The sequence below is a fragment of the Pristiophorus japonicus genome, chromosome 4 (assembly GCF_044704955.1).
Source record: "Pristiophorus japonicus isolate sPriJap1 chromosome 4, sPriJap1.hap1, whole genome shotgun sequence".
Lineage (NCBI taxonomy): Eukaryota > Metazoa > Chordata > Chondrichthyes > Pristiophoridae > Pristiophorus > Pristiophorus japonicus.
The window spans coordinates 138907134-138926418 of record NC_091980.1 but is presented as its reverse complement, the minus strand read 5'-3'; the positions used below and the strand labels follow the sequence as shown (position 1 = coordinate 138926418).

Sequence of the window (19285 nt, the reverse complement as noted above, 5' to 3'; positions counted from 1 at the left end):
AGTTTTGCTTTCCATATTTATGAAAGATATACTTGCTTTGGAAGCAGTTCAGAGAAGGTTTACTAGGTTGATTCCGGAGATGAGGGGGTTGACTTATGAGGAAAGGTAGGTTGGGCCTCTACTCATTGGAATTCATAAGAATGAGAGGTGATCTTATCAAAACGTATAAGATTGAGGGCCTTGATAAGGTGGATGCAGAGAGGATGTTTCCACTGATAGGGGAGACTAGAACTAGGGGGCCTAATTTTAGAATAAGGGGCTGCCCATTTAAAACTGAGATGAAGAGGAATTTCTTCTCTCAGCGGGTTGTAAATCTGTGGAATTCACTGCCTCAGAGAGCTGTGGAAGCTGGGTCATTGAATAAATTTAAGACAGAGATAGACAGTTTCTTAACCGATAAGGAAATAAAGGGTTATGGGGAGCGGGCGGGGAAGTGGACCTGAGTCCATGATCGAATCATCCATGATCTTATTGCATGAAGGAGCAGGCTCGAGGGGCCGTATGGCCTGCTCCTGCTTCTATTTCTTATGTTGTGTTAAACTATTTTGGGTCTGGTCTGAGCTGATCAGTTTTAGGTCTGTGTTTACTGAGCCCAGCTTGCTGTATTCTGCTCCAGATTGTAAAATTATAATCTTGTTTTTCTGATTGTGGTTGGGAACTGCTACTGCAGGCCTGAAAGGTTGATCTTCAGCCAAAGTGAGTCATGAAAGTGAAACTAACATTGTCACTCCCTGCTTGTTTATCAGTATTTTACTTCCTGCTCTGGTTCTTCACTCTCTCCGACACTGCGTGAAACGACTTCAGGAGCTGTAACAATGGAGCTTGAAGCTTTAGAGGCTGAATTAACCTGTGCTGTGTGTCTCAATGTGTACCAGGATCCTGTGGGATTACCTTGTCTGCACAGTTTCTGTGTGAAATGTATTGAGGGAGTTTGGGCCCAGACAGCACGCCCAGCAGGGTTTGAGTGTCCTCAATGTCGTAGGAAATTCAACCCCAGGCCCAGTCTGGAGAAAAACTTCACGTTGTGTAATATCGTGGAAAATTACAACCGATCACAGCCTCCTGCTGATCCAGCCCATGTCATGTGTGAATACTGTGATGATAATCCATCTCAAGCTGTGAAGACGTGTCTGAAATGTGAAATATCGTTTTGCTCCCTTCATTTAAAGCCACATTTACAGAAAAAGGCCTACAAAGATCACACCCTCATCGAGCCTGTGTTTGACCTTACGGAGAGGCAGTGTCCGGACCATAAGAAGATCCTAGAGTTCTACTGTAAAGATGATGCAGAGTGTGTGTGTGTTTCCTGTACAATAATCGGGAAACATAAATCCCACACACTGCTGAGTTTGGATCAGGCACACACTGCAATTAAGGTGAGTGACACAATACCTGATATTAAATACAGCGAGGGAGAGTTTTCCTGTTAATGACCAACATTAATTGGAACTGATTGCAGACAGTGCTGATTGAGCCCAGTGTTTTCTTGCTGTCCCCGGGTCTGGGTGTTTGTTTTATGTCCGTCAGATTTGCTCCCTCCCCTTTCTCTTACAGTCTGTCTGAGAGAACAGGGTGGGCATGGGAGGGCTGTGAGAGTGGCCCAGGGTGACTGCCCCTCACCCACACTCAACCCCTCCTGGGGAGGGCACTGCAGAGCTCAGTAATTCACTGTGTGGGCACCTGTGAGAACTGGCACTCCATGACACAGGGCTGTAGAGCAGAGCATGTTGTAGCCCTGGGTAATGCTGGGGGATTCTGCCCCCTGAGCAGCAGGGAGAGGACCATCACCGGTGGGGGGAGTGACGGACACCCATGGGGGGAGACTCAGGGGGTGGGTAGATAAACTGTTCCTCACAACAAGAGGGAATTGCTGTTTGAGAACTGCTGGTGTGTCTGAGTCTGTCTCCCTTTCCCCTGGGCTGATTCTGGAAATGGAGGAGCTGAGTCCGTGTGAGAATGCACCACACGGTGTGTCATTGTGAAAAGAAGCCGGTGTGTGTGTGGTCACTCAGTTTATACAGGGCAGGGAGCGCCTCATTACTGAGAGCCACAGAAGGCAATATTTGTGCTCAGGGCCCAGATACTGAGACCCCCCCAAACCACTTTCACTCCACCCCAGTGGGCTCACTCACGGAACACAATCATTTCCCGGTTAAATTCCAGTTTCAATCCGTTTTAACGGTTTTCCAATTACCTTTACAGGAAGAATTGGAGAGAGAAACCGAGAAGCTTCGGGGAGTCCAGCAGAATTGTTCCAGCAAACAGCGAGACTTGGGGAGATCAGAAGTTGAAATAAAGGTCGGGAAAAGTGGAGCTGGATTTAGAAAGGGTTTGTCTCCCCGCTGAGTCAATGAACACAACAGAAACAGGCTTCCAAACCAGGCTGGTTGTGTTGGGGCCGATGCGTCAAGCCCCGAAACCTCCCTCGGGAGCCGGCGCCTCACAACTTGAGCCGCCTCGGGGAAATCCCCTCCGTGCCTTTCAGTTCTGCGCGGAGGGGTTTCCTGTACGGGCTGCTCCTGCACACCCTCAACTTTGCCATCCTCGTCTGCCGTCCGGACACGCCATGGCGCTACATCTTGCCGTCCGGAGGAGGCGGGGGTCCCCGATGGAGTGCACTCTACGCGGGAGTCCTCCCACTATTTATCGGGGACTTGGCCTGGAGGGTGGTGCACGGAGCAATCCCGTGCAATAAATTTTTAAGCGGGTTCACGGGCTCCCAGGTCGCCTGCAATTTCTGCGGCCTGGAAGAGTCCGTGTTCCACATTTTTATTGAATGTACGAGGTTGCAGCCCCTGTCTCATTATTTAAAGGGGCTGCTCCTCAATTTCTGGCTGCACTTCAGTCCCACACTCCTGATCTTTGGGCACCCTGTGCCGAGGGGAGCGGGTAGGTCCGAGGGCTTCCTCGTAGGACTGCTCCTGGACACGGCCAAGGGTGCCATCAGCCGGTCTAGGCAGCGGGCGGTCGAAGGGATCATTCAACCCGACTGCCTGCCTCTCTTACGTGCGTACATCCGGGCCAGGGTGTCCTTGGAGATGGAGCACGCAGTGTCCACCGGTACGCTCGCGGCCTTCCGCGAGAGGTGGGCGCCGGAGGGACTGAAGTGCATTATTACCCCCGGCAACCAAATTTTAATTTGATTTTATATGTTTTCAAGTTTAATTTGCTTTAATTGCCGGGTTTTGGTTCCCTCTCCCCTTTGATAGGGGGCACTTGTAAATTTACAGTTTTAGGGCCCAAAGAAACCCACAACAAAATACAAAAAAAATATAAAAAGGGCCGTGATAAGTGTTTGGAGTGTCCCCAAGATCGGGGGCACTTGATTTAACTGTTTTTTTTTGTTTTGGGGCCGAGTCACTGATTACACGGAGTTCCCGTGTGTTTGATGTGAGGGGAGCTGCTTAACTCTACCTGCCCCTCCCAGGGAATATTATTACATCACTTGGGCACTGGATTTACTGAGACACACACAGCCAGAGGCTGGCAGGTGAAGACTTGCCCTGAAGCCTCTATCATAGGAACATAGAAAGGAAAAGGAAGAAAAGCCCATTAGCCCCAGCGAGCCTGCCCCATGCAGACAGGGTTCAATCACACACACCACTGATCCACCCCGAACCATGTACTCACCTGGGAAAGGCAAACCGAGAGAGAATAAACACCTGCAGCCAATTCAGGACAAGCTCGGGGAAATTCCTCCCCAGCTCCCTTTTAAAGAGTGGTAGTGACTCCATACCCACCACATGTTCAGGGAGTCTGTCCAGAGATCGAGGGCTCTGGCCTCTAACCTAACTCTGTGCCTATGGATTTTATACACAGGCCCTCCAGTCCTACCATCCCGATCCATCTCCAGTGCCTCACTCAACGAGTGAGTCCAATAATCCCTCCATCATTTTAAACACCTCAATCAAGTCCCTCTCGGCCTGCCTTTCTCTAAATCACCCGACCTCTTGGAGCCGATCCTCAGAACTAAACTCCATCAGACTACGTTCATTCTGGCCCCGTCCTCTCCAGAGTCTCGATCTCCTTCACCCGGTGTGGGCACCAAAACTGGAGCCATCACTCCAGGTGTGGGTGGACCAGGTGGCAGTGCCACACACAGTCTAAACACAGCGCTCCTTCTTTTAGGCTCAAGGCTCAAGGTAACACTGGTTAAACTCTGTTTCCTCTCCCAGTAGACACCCCCACTGCCAGTAGACACCCCCACTGCTTGTCTATCTTTAACGGGTGATCGAGTGGTGATCTAAACAAACTGTCCCGTCCCTGGAAAGTGCCGTGTGCTCAGGGTAACACTGTGTGGAAGGGCCGTTTGTAATGAGAGTTGGTTTGGGTTTCAGACACGAATCAAGGAGCTGAAAGGAAAGCTATCGAAGAGCTTCTCTGAATGGAGGAGACAGCTGGAAGAAGATGAAGAATATGCACTGAAACTGATCGATGAGGAGGGGCTCCGAGCTCTCGCACAGATTAGAAGCTGTTCTGAAGCATTAAACAAGAGGATAGAACAGATTACATTAATAGATGGAGAAACCCAGAGTCTGCTACAGAGGGACCCTCTCTCCTTTCTTCAGGTACATCTTCAATATAAACAGGGCCATGGCTTGGGAATGGGGCCTTTCTGTGAGGCTGGTGTGAGGGCTGAATTGTTTGAAGATTGTTGGGGACTGGCCCCACCTACTGTTACACACTGAACTCTTTGCTCTCAATCCCAAATTCACCGTTTGCTTCCATTGGGTGTTGGTTTGTTCGTTGACTGATTTGATCTCCTCTCTTTATTCACAGAACTCGAAGCAGCTCCTTTCCAGGTAAGTCCCTCTCCGTCACACAGTACCTGCTGCTGATAGGGAACCTTCACCTGTATCTGGGAGAAGAGTGAAAGTAGAATCACGGCTTGGAAACCTTCCCAGATAAGGAGCTTTCAAATGGTGGGAATATTGAGTGATGTGTAACTGGGGTCTGAGGGGTTCTTGGCTCAGGCAGCCTGTGGGAAATGGCAGTGACATGGGCTGTTCCATCGGTGTGTCGAGCTTCTCAGGAAGCTGTTAGACAGGAAGTGAGAGAGAGAGAAAACTGCAGTGACCTGTATCTAACCGAGGCTTCCTAAAGGCTCCATGTGTGTCAGTGACAGCTTTATTCCATTGGGTCAGTAAGTGCTGTGTGATTGGCTTGTTCTATCAACCAGTCCATGGAGAATGAGGAGAGGGGCAGGTCCCAGTGTCAGGGTGACAGTAAAATGTGTTGTGATTGGCTCATTCTATCCACGAACCGAGAAATGAGTGGGTGCTGAGATGTCCCAGTAATGTCAGTGTCCCTGGACACTCAGTGAGGGAATCCCACCCACCCCAGGTCCCTGGGAGGCTGTTCCTTCTCCTCTCCTCACTTCACATGATTGTAGTGAGTGTGTTCCTGCAGAGAGGGGGGCACAGACTGGAGACCCTCGGGATAATAATAATGATCAATAATGGAAAGATAAGGCTCCAGTACAGAGAAACTGGACTGAACACAGACGGCTTTGAAAATCACAAACTGAGCTGAAGTGTCAGCAAACCAGGATCCCACTGCACGTGTGGAGATCAATGTGAATGCAGGGAGACGGCAAATCCCGGGATTCTGCCATTTTCCAGATGGGTTGCTGCGGGGTGTCAGTACGAGCATTAGAAGAGGGGCAGCTTGTTGCACTGATCACTCGATCCCCTTTGGGTTTCTGATGTGAAATGTCCCCACTGATAAAACATTCACTGTGTCTCTCTCTCCCCACTACCCCCCCGTCTCTCTCTCCCCCGCCCCCCGTGTCTCTCTCCCCCCCACCCCGTCTCTCTCCCCCCCCCATCTCTCTCTCCCCCGCCCCCCCCGTCTCTCTCTCTCCCCCGTCTCTCTCTCCCCCCTGCCGCCATGTGGCTCTCTTTCCTCACCGTGTGTCTCTGTCTCACCCTGCCATGTCGCTCCCTCTCCCCCTGCCCCCCGTGTCTCTCTACTCCACCAACGTCTCTCCCTCCCCCCCATGTGTTCCTACCCTCCTCCCCCATGTCGCTCTCAACCTCTGCCCCCCATCTTTCTCCACCCCCTGTCTCTAGCTGCCCCCCCCCACCCCCACCGTGTCTCTCTCTCTCCCACCCCCGTGTCTCTCTCCCCCGTCTCTCAATCATCCCCTCCCCGTGTCTCTCTCTACCCCCCATGTCTTTCTCCGCCCCCCCCCGTGTCTCTCTGTCCCCCCGTATCTCTCTCTTCCTCCCCATGTCGCTCTCTTTCCCCCCCAACTGTGTCTCTCTCTCTCTTTCCCTGTGTCACTCTCCCCCGCCCTTTTTCTCCCTTTCTCACCATGCCTCTCTCCCTCTTCTCTCTCACCCGCCATGTGTGTGTCCTTCTCACCCTCCACCACCCCGTGTCTCTCTCTCTCCCCACCACCACCCCGTGTCTCTCTCTCTCCCCACCACCACCCCGTGTCTCTCTCTCTCCCCCTCCGTCTCTCTCCCCCCCCTCCGTGTCTCTCTCCCCCTCCGTCTCTCTCTCCCCTCCCCGTGTCTCTCTCTCCCCGCCACCCATCTCAGCAGCCCCCTCCGCACCCCCCCCCCGTGTCTCTCTCTCCCCCCTCCCCAGCATCTCTCTCTCTTCCCCAGGTCTCTCTCTCTCATACCCCCGTGTCTCTCTCCCCCTCTGCCCCATGTTGATCGCTCTACAACCCCACCGCGTCTCTCTCAACCCCTGCCCCCGTGTCAGTCTCTCCCTCCCCACCATGTCTCTCTCTCTTCCCCCCCCCACTCCGTGTCTCTCTCTCTCTCCCCCCCCACTCCCCGTCTCCCTCTGTCCCCCCGTTCTTTCTCTCTCTCCCGCCCCATGACTATCTCTGCTCCGTGTCTCTCTTCCTCTTCCCCCTCTCTGTGTATCTCTCCCCCATCGCCATGCCCCTCCCCGTGTGTGTGTGTCTCTCTCTCTCTCTCTCTCCCCCCTCGTGTCTCTCTCTGTTCCCCCCCACCGTCCCCTCGCCATCCCTCCCTCTCCCCTGCCCCGAGTGTGTGTCTCTCTCTCCCCCTCCCCTGTGTGTCTCTCTCTCCCCCTCCCCCATGTCGTTCTATTTCACCCCCCCATGTCTCTCTCTTTCTCCTCAAGCCTCCCATCACCTCCCCCCACCACCCCGAGTGTGTGTCTCTCTCTATCCCCGCCAACATGTCACTCTCTCTCCCCCTCCCGGTGTCTCACTCCCCCTGCCCCCGTGTCTTTCTCCCGCGCCCCCTTTGCCTCTAGCTGTTACCCCCCCCTCAACCCCCCGTGTCTCTCTATTTCCCCCCGATGACTCTCCCCGCCATATCTCTCTAACATTCCCATGTGTCTCTCTCCTCCCACTCCCCCGTGTCTCTCTCTCTCCTCCCCATGTCTCTCTCTCCCCACCCACCGTGTCTCTCTCTCTCCTCCCCATGTCTCTCTCTCCACCCTCCCCGTGTCTCTCTCTCCCCTCCGCATGTCTCTCCCCACCCACCGTGTCTCTCTTTCCCCACCCACCGTGTCTCTCTCTCCACCCTCCCCGCGTCTCTCTCTCTCTCTGCCCCCATGTCGATCTCTCTCCAACCCCTGCCCCTGTGTCAGTCTCTCCACTCGCGAGTCCCTCGCCCCACCTCACCCCCCGCCACCTTTTCTCTTCCTCCTCCCCAATGACTATCTCTGCCCGTGTCTCTCTACCTCTTCCCCCTCTCGGTCTATCTTTCCCCCCCGCTACTCCCCTCCCTGTGTGTCTCTCTATCTTTCCCCCCGTGTCTCTCTCCCCCGCCGTCTCTCCCTCTCCCTCTCCCCCTCCCCGAGTGTGTGTCTCCCTCTCCCCCCTCCCCGAGTGTGTGTCTCCCTCTCCCCCCTCCCTGAGTGTGTGCCTCCCCCTCCCCCCTTCCCGAGTGTGTGTCTCTCACTCTCCACCCCTCTCCCCGAGTGTGTGTCTCCCTCTCCCCCTCCCTGAGTGTGTGTCTCTCTCCCACACCCGACCACCCTCACGTGTCTCTCTCTCTCTCTCTTCCCCTCCGTCATTTCTCTCTCTTTCCCCGCCACCAAGTCGTTCTCTATAACCCCCCTGCCCCCATGTCGCTCTCTCCCCACCCAATGACTCTCCCAGCCCCGTGGCTCTCTCCCTCCCCCATGTCTCTCGCCCCTCCCGCCCCGTGTTTCTCTCTCCCTCTGTCCCTCTTCGCCCCCATCTCTCGCTCTCTCTCTCTCTCTTTCTCCTCCCCATGTCTCTCTCTCTCAACACCCCCGTCTCTCTGTCCCCCAGACCTTTCTCTCTCTCTCCCCCCCACCCCATGACTCTCTCTCCCACCCCCTTTCCCCCTCCCCCACCCCCGTGTCTCTCTCTCCACCCCCCACCCCCCACAAACCGTTTCCCCTCCCCCCGTCTCTCTCTGTCCCTCCGTCCTTTTTCTATCTTCCCCCATGACTCTCTCTACCCCCCTTGTCTCTCCCCACCCCCGCGTGTCTCATCTCCTCCCCACCCCGCCCTGTGTCTCGCTCCCCCATCGCCCGACCCCCCAGTGTTTCTCTCTCTCCCCCCTCCCCCGTGTCTGTCACTCCCTCCCATGAGCCTCTCTCCCCCACCGTGTCTCTTGCCCCCTCCCCTGCCCCGTGTTTCTCTCTCACCACGTGGCTCTTTCCCTCGGTCCCAATTCCTCCCATCTCTCTCTCTCCTCCCTCGTGTGTCTCTCTCAACCCTCCTTGTCTCCCCCCGCCTCCATGATTCTCTCTCCCACCCCCAGTTCCCTCTCCTCCCTCGTCTCTCTCTCTGTCCTTTCTCTCCTCCCTACTCCGTGTCTCTCGCCCCCCTCCCCCCCTCCATGTGTGTGTGTCTCTCTCTCCACCGTGTCTCTCTCCAATCCCCACCCCCCGTGTCTCTCTCTCCATGTTTCTCCCCCACTTGTCTCTCTCTCTCCCCGCTGTGTCTATCTCCCCACCACCGCCATGTTTCACACTCCCCCCGTGTCTATCTCCACGCCCCCCCGAGTTTCGCGCTCCCCCCCGTGTCTATCTCCACGCCCCTCGTGTCTCGCGCTCCCCCGCCCCCGTGTCTATCTCTCCCCAACCCCTGTGTCTCTCTGTTCCCCCCCCCCGCCCCCCGGTCTCTCTCTCTCCCTCCTCGTGTCTCTCTCTGTCTCCCCCCCCACCACTGCCCCTCCCTCTCCCTTACCCCGAGTGTGTATCTCTCTCTCCCCCTCCCCTGTGTGTCTCTCTTACGCCCCTCCCCTATGTCATTCTATTTCACCCCACCGTGTCTCTCCCAAGCCTCCTATGCGCCCCCCCACCTCCACACCAAGTGTGTGTCTCTCTCTATCCCCGCCAACATGTCACTCTCTCTCCCCCTCTGCCCCCCATGTCAATCTCTCTCCCTCCCCCATGTCTCTCTCTCTCCCCCTCCCTCGTGTCTCTCGCCCCCTGCCCCCGTGTCCTTCTCTCCTCCCCTTGCCTCTAGCTGTCCCCCCCACCCGCCCTGTGTCTCTCTTCCCCCCCCCATGACTCTCTCCCCCCCCATGACTCTCTCTCCCACTCCATGTCTCTCTCCCCCCGCCCCCCACCACACCGAGTGTGTGTCTCTCTTTATCCCCGCCAACATGTCACTCTCTCTCGCCCTCTGCCCCATGTCGATCTCTCACCCTCCCCCGTCTCTCTCTCTCCCTCCCTCGTGTCTCTCTCCCCCTGCCCCCGTGTCTCCCTCAACCTCTGCCCCCATGTCAATCTCTCTCCCCCCTCCATGACTCTCTCTTCCACTCCATGCCTCTCTCCCCCGCCCCCCACCGTGTCTTTCTCCCCCACCAATGTCTCTCTCCCCCCCGCCCCCCACCGTGCCTCTCCCCGTGTCTCTCACCGCCACCGTGTCTCTCTCTCAACCCTGTGTCTCTCTCTACCCGCCTTGTCTCTCTCCCGCCGCCCCCCCGTGTCTCTCTCTCCCCCTCTGCCCCCATGTCGATCTCTCTCCATCCCCCCCCTGTGTCAGTCTCTCCCACTGCCATGTCTCTCCCCTCGCGTGTCTCTTGTCCCACCTCCCCCCTCTGTCCTTTTTCTCTCTCCACCCCCATGACTATCTCTGCCCCCGTGTCTCTCTACCTCTTCCCCCTCTCTGTGTATCTTTCCCCCCGTCACGCCCCTCCCCGTGTATGTCTCTCTCTTCCGCTCTCTCTCTCCCCCATGTCTCCATCTCCCACCGCCTCTCCCGCTTCCCCCCACCCCCTCCCCGAGTGTGTCTTTCCCCCTCACCCCCTACCCGAGTGTGTATCTCCCTCTCCCCCTCCCCTGTGTGTGTCTCTCTCTCTCCCCACCCGTGTCTCTCTCTCTCCCCCCCTCCCCGAGTGCGTGTCTCCCCCCCCCCCACTCTGAGTGTGTCTCTCTCTCCCCCCGACCACCCTCATGTGTGTCTCTCTCTCTCTTCCCCCGTCCTTTCTCTCTCTTTCCCCGCCACCAAGTCGTTCTCTATCACCCCCCCCCGCCCCCATGTCGCTCTCTCCCCAGCCCAAGACTCTCCCAGTCCCATGGCTCTCTCCCCCCTCCATGTCTTTTCCTCCGCCCTTCCCCCCCCACCTGTCTCTCCTCCCCCGTATCTCTATCTCTCCTCCCGTGTCTCTCACCTCCCCCGCCCCGTGTCTATCTCCCCTTCCCCCCCTCCACCCCCGGGTCCATCTCCCCATCCCCCCCCATGTCTCTCTCCCCCTCCCTCTTGTCTCTCTCTCTCTCTCCCCCCCATGTCTCTCTCAACCCCTGCCCTTATGTCTCTCTCCCGCCCCCCCATCTCTCTTCCTCCTCCCCATCACTCTCTCTCCCCCCCCACCTCCCTGATTCTCTCTCCCACCCCCGTTTCCCCCTCTCCCTCCCTCGTCTCTCTCTCTCTCTGTCCCCCCGTCCTTTTTTCTCTTCCCCCCTCCATGTCTCTCGCCCCCCCTCACCACCCCCTCCATGTGTATGTCTCTCTCCCCCTCCCCCGTGTCTGTCTCCCCTCTCCCCCATGTCTTTCGCTCCCCATCCATGCTGTCTCTCTCCCCCCCCCCACTGTGTCTCTCTCCCCCCCACCCACCTCTCGCCCCCCGCCACTGTCTGTCTCTCTCTCTCTCTCTCCTCCCCCCCACCCATCTCTCTCCTCCCCCCCATGTTTCTCTCCCCGCCCCCCCCCGCACTTCTCACTCTTCCCCAGGTCTCTCCCTCTCCTACCCCCGCATCTCTCACCCTCTGCCTCCATGTCGGTCTCTCTACAACCGCCCGCGTCTCTCTCAACCCCTGCCCCGATGTCAGTCCCTCCCCCCTCCGCCCCAACCGTCTCTCTCCCCACCCCATGACGATCTCTGCCCCGTGCCTCTCTTCCTCTTCCCCCTCCACGTGTCTCTTTCCCCGCACTTGTATCTCTCTCCCCATGTCTCTTCCCCCCACCCCCGTCTCTCTCCATGCCCGTGTCTTTCTCCCCACCCCCTCCCGTGTTTCGCGCTCCCCGCCGCCATGTCTCTCTCCATGCCTCCGTGTCTCGCGCTCCCCCCGTGTCTCTCTCCATGCCCCCCGTGTCTCGCGCTCCCCCCCATGTCTTGCGCTCCCCCCCGTGCCTCTCTCCATGCCCCCCGTGTCTCTCTTTCCCCTTCCCAGTGTCTCTCTGTTCCCCCCATCTCTCTCTCCCGCCTCGTGTCTCTCTCAGTCTCCCCCCCCCACCGACATCCCTCCCATCTCCTCTGCCCCGAGTGTGTGTCTCTCTCTCCCCTCCCCCATGTCATTCTATTTCACCCCCACATGTCTCCCTCTTCCTCCCCAAGCCTCGTACATCCCCCCACCCCACCCTGAGTGTGTGTCTCTCTCTATCCCCGCCAACATATCTCTCTCTCCCCCTCTGCCCCCATGTCTCTCTCTCTCCCCCTGCCCCCGTGTCTGCCTCACCCTCTGCCCCCGTGTCTTTCTTTCCCCCCGTTTGCCTCTAGCTGTCACCCCTAACCGCCCATGTCTCTCTCTTCCCCCCATGACTCTCCCCGCCGTATCTCTCTAACACCCCCCATGTATCTCTCTCCCCCCGCTCCCATGTGTCTCTCTCCCCACTCCCATATCTCCCTCCCCGCTCCTGTGTCTCTCTGCCCACCCCGTGTCTCTCTGCCCACCCCGTGTCTCTCTCTTCCCCCACTCCCGTGAATATCTACCCCCCTGCATCTCTCTCTCCCCCCTCTCCTGCATCTCTCTCTCTGCGCCCCCCCCCCCCGCGTCCCTCTCTTCCTCCCGTGTCTCTCTGCCCCCAAGTTGATCTCTCTCCATCCCCCCCGTATCTCTCTCAACCCCTGCCCCCGTGTCCAGTCTCTCCCCCCGCCTTGTCTCTCTCTCCCCTCGAGTGTCTCTTGCCCCACCTCACCCCCATCTTTTCTCTCTCTCCCCCCCCCCATGTCTCCCTACCTCTTCCCCCTCTCTGTGTATCTTTCCCCACCCGCCACGCCCCTCACCTGTGTGTGTCTCGCTCTCTTTCTCTCCCCCCCCCATCTCTCTCTCTCCCCCGTGTCTCTCTCCCCCGCCGTCGCTCCCTCTTCCCCTCCCCAAGTGTGTCTCACCCCCTCCCTGAGTCTGTCTCTCCCCTCCCCCGACCACCCTCACGTGTCTCTCTCTCTCTCTCTTCCCCCGTCCTTTCTCTTTCTTTCCCCGCCACCAAATCGTTCTCTATCACCCCCAGCCCTCATGTCACTCCCCACCCCATGACACACACATCCCCGTGGCTCTCTCCCCCCCATGTCTCTTCCTCCGCCCCCACCCCTCCCCTCCACCTGTCTCTCCCCCCCGTATCGCTATCTCTCCTCCAGTGTCTCTCACCTCCCCCCGTGTCTCTCTCCCCCTCCCCCATGTCTCTCTCCCCTCTGCCCGTCCGTGTCTCTTTCTCTCTCCCCGTCTCTGTCCTCCCCGAGTCTCCCCCCGCTTGTCTCTCTCTCTCTCCCCCCTCCCACGTGTGTCTCTCTCTGCCCGCCCCCATGATTCTCTTTCCCTCCCATGTCGCTCTCCCACCCCGTGCCTCTCTCTCTCCCGTCTTTCTCTCTCTGTCCCCCCGTCCCCTTTTCTATCTTCCCCCCCCACCCATTACACTCTCTCCCTCCCCCCCCGGCCATGTCTCTCTCCACCCCCCCCCCCCCCCTCCGTGTCTCTATCTCCTCCCCCCCGCCCTGTGTCTCGTTCCCCCTGCCGCCTGACCCCCCAGTGTCTCTCTCTCTCTCCCCCACCCCCACCCCCGTCTCTCTCTCTCTCTCTTCCCCCCTCCCACTGTGTCTCTCTCCCTCTGTGTCTCTCCCCCTCCCCCGTCTCTCTCTGTCCCTTCCCATCCTTTCTGTCTCTCTCCCCCACCGTGTCTCTCTCAACCCTCCCTCCCCCGCCGTGTCTCTATCTCCTCCCCCCCACACCCCGTGTCTCGCTACCCCACCGCCCGACCCCCCAGTGTCTCCCTCTCTCTCTCTCTCTCCCCTCCAGTGTCTCTGTCAACCACTGCCCCCATGTCACTCTCCCTCTCTCCCCACCCCACCGTCTCTCTCTCTCTCCCCCGTGTCTCTCTCTCTCCCCACCGTGTCTCTCGCCCACCCCCGTGTCTCTCTCTCTCCCCCGTGTCTCTCTCTCCCCCACAGTGTCTCTCTCTCTCCCCACCGTGTCTCTCTCTCTCCCCCGTGTCTCTCTCTCTCCCCCGTGTCTCTCTCTCCCTCTGTCCCTCTTCGCCCCCATCTCTCTCCCCTCCCCCGTGTCTATCTCTCTCTCAACCCACTCTGTCTCTCTCTGCCCCCCCGACCTTTCTCTCTCTCCCCCCACCCCATCACTCTCTCTCCCACCCCCATGTCTCTCTCTTCCTCCTCATGTCTTTCTCTCCCTCCCTCTTGTCTCTCTCAACCCCTACCACTATGTCACTCTCTCCCCCTATCCCACCGTCTCTCTCTCTCCGCCCCGTGTCTCTCTCTCTCATCTCCCCCTGTCTCTCTGTCCCTCCGATCTTTCTCTCTCTCCCCCCCACCCCATGACTCTCTCTCCCACCCCCATTTCCCCCTCCCTCCCATGGCTTTCTCACCCACCCCCGTGTCTCTCTCTCACCACAACCTGTCTCCCCTCCCCCCGTCTCTCTCTGTCCCCCCGTCCTTTTTCTATCTTCCCCCATGACTCCCTCCCCCCCCCCGGCCATGTCTCTCTCCACCCCCCCCCCCCTCCGTGTCTCTATCTCCTCCCCACCCCGCTCTGTGTCTCACTCCCCCGTCGCCCGACCCCCCAGTGTCTCTCTCTCTCTCCCCCCTCCCCCCCCGGGTCTATCTTCCCCTCCTCCAGGTGTCTCTCTCTCCCCCTCCCCGTTCTTTCTGTCTCTCTCCCCCATCCGTGTCTCTCTCAACCCCTGCCCCCATGTTGCTCTCTCTCTCTCTCTCTCTCTCTCTCCTCCCATCCCACCGTCTCTCTCTTTCTCTCCCCCCCCCCACCCCACCCTACCCTCTCTCTCTCTCTCCCCCCCCCCCGTGTCTCTCTCCCTCCCCCCCCCGTGTCTCTCTCCCCCTGTGTCTCTCTCCCCCCGTGTCTCTCTCCCCACCGTGTCTCTCTCTCTCCCCCCGTGTCTTTCTCCCCCCCGTGTCTCTCTCTCCCCCGTGTCTCTTGCCCTCCCGCACTTTTTCATGCCCCCCCCTCCGCCCCGTGTTTCTCTCTCTCCACATACTCTCTCCCTCTTCCTCCCATCTCTCTCTCTCTCAACCCCCGTCTCTCTCTCCCCCTCCATGATTCTCTCTCCCACCCCCGTTTTCCTCTCTGTCCCCCCCATCCTTTCTCTCCTTCCCCCTCCGTGTCTCTCGCCCCCCACGCCACCCCCTCCATGTGCGTGTCTCTCTCCAATCCCCCGCCCCGAATCTCTCTCAACCCCTGCCCCCATGTCTCTCTCCACCCCACCCGTGTCTCTTTCTCCCCCCAAATCATCCCTCGCACCCCCCCATGTCTCTCTCTCTTCCCCAGGTCTCTCCGTCGCCCACCCCCATGTCTCTCTCCCCCTCTGCCCCTATGTCGATCTCTCTCCAACCCCCCCGCGTCTCTCTCAACCCCTGTCCCCGTGTCAGTCTCCCCCCCCACCACCCACATGTCTCTCTCTCCTGTCGCGTCCCCCCCACCGTCTTTCCTCTCTCTCCCCCCCTCATGACTATCTCTGCCCCCGTGTCTCTCTACCTGTTCCCCCTCTCTGTGTATCTTCCCCCATTCCCGCCCTGTCCTCCCTTGTGTATGTGTCGCTCTCTCCCCCCAACCCTGAGTGTGTGTCTCTCTCCCTCCCCGACTGCCCTCACGTGTCTCTCTCTCTCTTCCCCTGCGTCCTTTCTCTCTCTTTCCCCGCCACCAAGTCGTTCTCTATCAACCCCCCACCCCCATGTCGCTCTCTCCACACCCCATGACTCTCCCAGCCCTGTGGCTCTCTCCCTCCCTATGTCTCTTCATCCATCACCCCCCCCACCTGTCTCCCCCCCCCACCCCCACCTCTCTCTCTTCCCCCATCCCCCCCGTGTCTATCTCCCCCTCCCCGTCTCTCTCTGTACCCCGTCCTATCTGTCTCTCTCCCCACTGTGTCTCTCGCCCCCCCCCCGCCCGTGTTTCTCTCTCCCTCTTCGCCCTCATCTCTCTCTCAACACTCCCCCCCCCCCCCGTCTCTCTCTGTACCTCCGACCTTTCTCTCTCTCCCCCCCAACCCCATCACTCTCTCTCCCACCCTCTTGTCTCTCTCTCTCCCCTCCCTCTTGTCTCTCTCTCTCCCACCCCCGTTTCCCCCTCCCTCCCGTGTCTTTCTCCCTTTCGTGTCTCCCCCTCCCCCCCATGTCTCCCCTCCTCTCCCCCCCCCTGTCTCTCTCTGTCCTCCTGTCCTTTTTCTATCTTCCCCCCCATGACTCTCTCTACCCCCGCGTGTCTCTATCTCCTCCCCACCCCACCCTATGTCTCACTCCCCTGCTGCACGACTCCCCAGTGCCTCTCTTTCTCTCCCCCCTCCCCCCCAGGGTCTATCTTCCCCTCCTTCACGTGTCTCTCTCCCTCACCCCCGTTCTTTCTGTCTCTCTCTCCCCCGTGTCTCTCTCTTCCTCCCTGTGTCTGTCACTCCCCCCCGTGTGTTTCTGTCCCCCACCGTGTCTCTCTCTCCCACCCCCATGTTGTGTGTCTATCTCAACCCCCCCATGTCTCTTCCCCCCCCCCGCATCCATTCTCTGTCACTCCCCGTGTCTGTCTCTCTCTCCCCGCTATCTCTCTCTCACACTACTGCCGATGTTTCTCCTCCTACAGAAGGCCACGAAAATGTTCCCAATAATGCAACAGCTGGAAACAAATCCAGCCCCAGGCTTCAGCGGCAGGAAATGTTTGAGCAGCAGCCTCTATACTGACCCGTCAGAAGATCAGCAGCACAGCAGCACAACGTGCTCGTTGTGGGGCCCACTTCCGGTTCCAGGGCCGAGGAGTCTGCGCCTGTGCGAAAGGCGTCGGGGGCAGAGTCCAGAGGACACAGGCGCAGAAACAACACGGTGGAAATAGTCACTCTGATCTTTTAAGCCGCGACCCTCTCCCGCCTGTCGGGGGGCGCGAGGTTAAAATCGAAACGACTGTGAGGGAATTCCACTGACCCCAGGTCCCTGGGAGGCCGTTCCTTCTCCTCTCCTCACTTCACATGATTGTAGTGAGTGTGTTCCTGCAGAGAGGGGGGGCACAGACTGGAGACCCTCGGGATAATAATAATGATCAATAATGGAAAGATGAGGCTCCAGTACAGAGAAACTGGACTGAACACAGACAGCTTTGAAAATCACAAACTGAGCTGAAGTGGCAGCAAACCAGGATCCCACTGCACGTGTGGAGATCAGTGTGAATGTAGGGAGACGGCAAATCCCGGGATTCTGCCATTTTCCGGATGGGTTGCTGCGGGGTGTCAGTCCGAGCATTAGAAGGGGGGCAGCTTGTTGCACTGATCACTCGATCCCCTTTGGGTTTCTGATCTGAGATGTCCCACTGATAAAAACATTTTCTCTCCTCTTTCATTCCAGAGTGATGGAGACTCAGAGAGTCATAGACCCAGATGTTCCAGCGCTCGCCCTGAACCTGTCCAATATATCGCAACTTATCCAGGAGAGGCTGAATGGATGGGAAAAGTACCACTCAGACATACTGGGAATCATCAGTAAGATGGTGCAGCTTTTCTCCAATATAAGGCACTGAGAGCAGGTGGGGTTAGTTGTGTTCAGACAGCTGGGAATATCCCGAACTTTAATATCAGCTCCCTGTGTCTGTGGATCAGGAGCCTGAGATTAATCCTCAGTCCCCAGTGACACCTGCTTTAAACATTCCTCACTGTAATGGGCCAGAGCTTCACCCACCGTGGGCCAGGTAGGGGCGGGGTTACACACTGCCAATCAGAGTGGCCCTTAAAGGGACACCGACCCTCAATGGCTGTCAGTATTATTAAAGAATTTAGTAAGAGATAGAAAGACTTGCATTTATATAGCACCTGTCAGAACCTCAGGAATCCCAAAGTGCTTTACAGACAATGGAGTTCTATTTTGAAGTGTAGTCACTGTTGTAATGTAGGAATATATAAGTATGGAATATATAACCCCCCCATCGAGTAATATGAAGGAGGTGGGACCTCGCTGTGTCACAATTCCCAATCACCATGTGCTTTGTTTACAGGGCCAGCTTCCACCGAATACAGGGGCCCATCGACTGTAACTCCTCCCCCACACAGCTCCTCTGGGGCAGCCCCTGTCCCATTGATCGCCATCAAGCAGTCGACTGGGATCAGAGGGAGAACGGGAATATCCCAAGGTGTGTTTATAATCTGAAACGGGGATCACACTGACTGGTAATATGGGGCTGGCACTGTCTGGGAAATACTGACACTCCGACCCTGCAGCTGTCAATCATTGATCTGAGTGGAATAACCCTGTCTGACCAATCTCTTCTCTCCTCTCCAGGGCAAAGCTCACCGATGGGCCTGGATCCAAAGACAGCAAACTGGGACTTGGTTCTGTCTGATGATCTGAGATCAGTAACACGGACTGGACAGAAACAGCCCTACCCACCTCACCCAGAGAGGTTTAAAGACCAACCCCAAGTCCTCTGCTCCCAGAGCTTCTCCTCAGGATCCCATTCCTGGGATGTGGAGACTGATGGGAATCGCTGGGGAATAGGGATTGTGTGTGGGAGTGTAGAGAGGGAGGGGGGAGGGTTTTACCTTGGGGGCAGCAGTAAATCCTGGGGTTTATATTATGGTGGTGTTTCTCTCAGGGCCCGGCACAATTCCTGGGACACTCGACTCCGAGGGTTCGGGTCTGGGAGCAGGATCCGGGTTCAGTTGGACTACGAGGCTGGGACTGTGTCATTTCACCAGGTCACTGACTCACTGACACATTTACACACATTTCACACCACATTCACTGAACCCGTGTTTCCAGCATTTTATTGTGGAAACAAATCCCTAAAACTGTTAAATTAATCCTGGTATCGGAGACTCGGTGAGTCACTTCCAGTCTCGGGAATACCGCGATGTCACTTCCGGTTTCGGGGATACTGCGATATCACTTCCGGTTTCGGGTGGCCCTCCTCAACGGGTCATTTCCGGGTTGGGGTCACAGATTATGTCATTTCCAGAACTATGGCTCTGATGATGTCACTTCTAGGTCGGTAGAGGTGGGTTGGAATGCTGTCATTTCCTGTTCCCCTTTGGCATGTCACTTCCGGGTCTGTCCCTCTGACGATGTCACTTCCAGCCTTGCCCCTCTATGATGTCATTTCCGGGTCTGCAACTCCGATGCTTTCAAGTCGGGTCCCAGCTCGCGACTTTCCGTCTTCAGACCCTGCAGAGATACCTTTACGTCGAGCCCCCTCCTAGGTGGTGCGCTCTGGCGACGTATTTCTTCCGCCAGCAGCTCGACCTCAATTATGACACGCAGCTCCTGTTTGTGAACTTGGGGGGTGCCAGGACCGCCCTCCGGGAGCTGCCTGTCTTTTACAGGGACCTCATCAGGGTCTGGAACAAAGTCTCCACCAAGCGCAGCTCTCCGCCGGCTGGAGTGGCGGCCGTCCTGCAGGAGCCGCTGCTCGGGAATCCGTACCTCCACGGCCGAGGTTTCATGTGGCGGTCGGAAGAGAGGGCTGTGGCTGGTGAGGTGACCAGGGTCAGGGACCTGCTCGATGGCGGAGGAGCGGGCTGGATGGCGCCAGACACGCTGGCGCGGCGCCTAAACTCTGCCAACGTCCGCCACGCGGCCGATGCCATCGAGTCGCTAAAAACAGCTCTGGGCCCTGACTCCGTTAGGTGCATCGAGGAGGCTCAAGCACGTGGGGAGATCCC

At 57.8% G+C, this 19285-nt stretch overlaps 1 protein-coding gene across 3 annotated transcripts; it reads left to right on the top strand.

Moving 5' to 3' along the window:
* The first annotated feature begins 716 nt into the window (after positions 1–716).
* Positions 717–19028, top strand: LOC139263074 (E3 ubiquitin/ISG15 ligase TRIM25-like). Of its 3 annotated transcripts, XM_070878612.1 has the most exons (7): positions 719–1376; positions 2203–2298; positions 4338–4568; positions 4780–4802; positions 16980–17113; positions 17623–17757; positions 17907–19019. In XM_070878612.1, exons 1-7 carry the CDS (start codon positions 816–818, stop codon positions 18425–18427), a joined length of 1701 nt encoding a protein of 566 aa, XP_070734713.1. In that variant the 5' UTR covers positions 719–815; the 3' UTR covers positions 18428–19019. The 3 variants fall into 3 exon arrangements, with proteins under 3 accessions (XP_070734715.1, XP_070734714.1, XP_070734713.1); XM_070878614.1 differs by lacking the exon at positions 17623–17757 and having other exon boundaries at positions 717–1376; positions 17907–19028; XM_070878613.1 differs by lacking the exon at positions 2203–2298 and having other exon boundaries at positions 718–1376; positions 17907–19024.
* The last annotated feature ends 257 nt before the right edge of the window (positions 19029–19285 follow it).

Bases quoted from the DNA above. Each gene is read 5' to 3' on its own strand.
- LOC139263074 (XM_070878612.1), top strand. From the start codon at position 816: ATGGAGCTTGAAGCTTTAGAGGCTGAATTAACCTGTGCTGTGTGTCTC. The intron at 1,377-2,202 runs GTGAGTGACACA...TTACCTTTACAG, and splicing joins AGGCACACACTGCAATTAAG to GAAGAATTGGAGAGAGAAAC. The intron at 17,114-17,622 runs GTAAGATGGTGC...CTTTGTTTACAG, and splicing joins AGACATACTGGGAATCATCA to GGCCAGCTTCCACCGAATAC.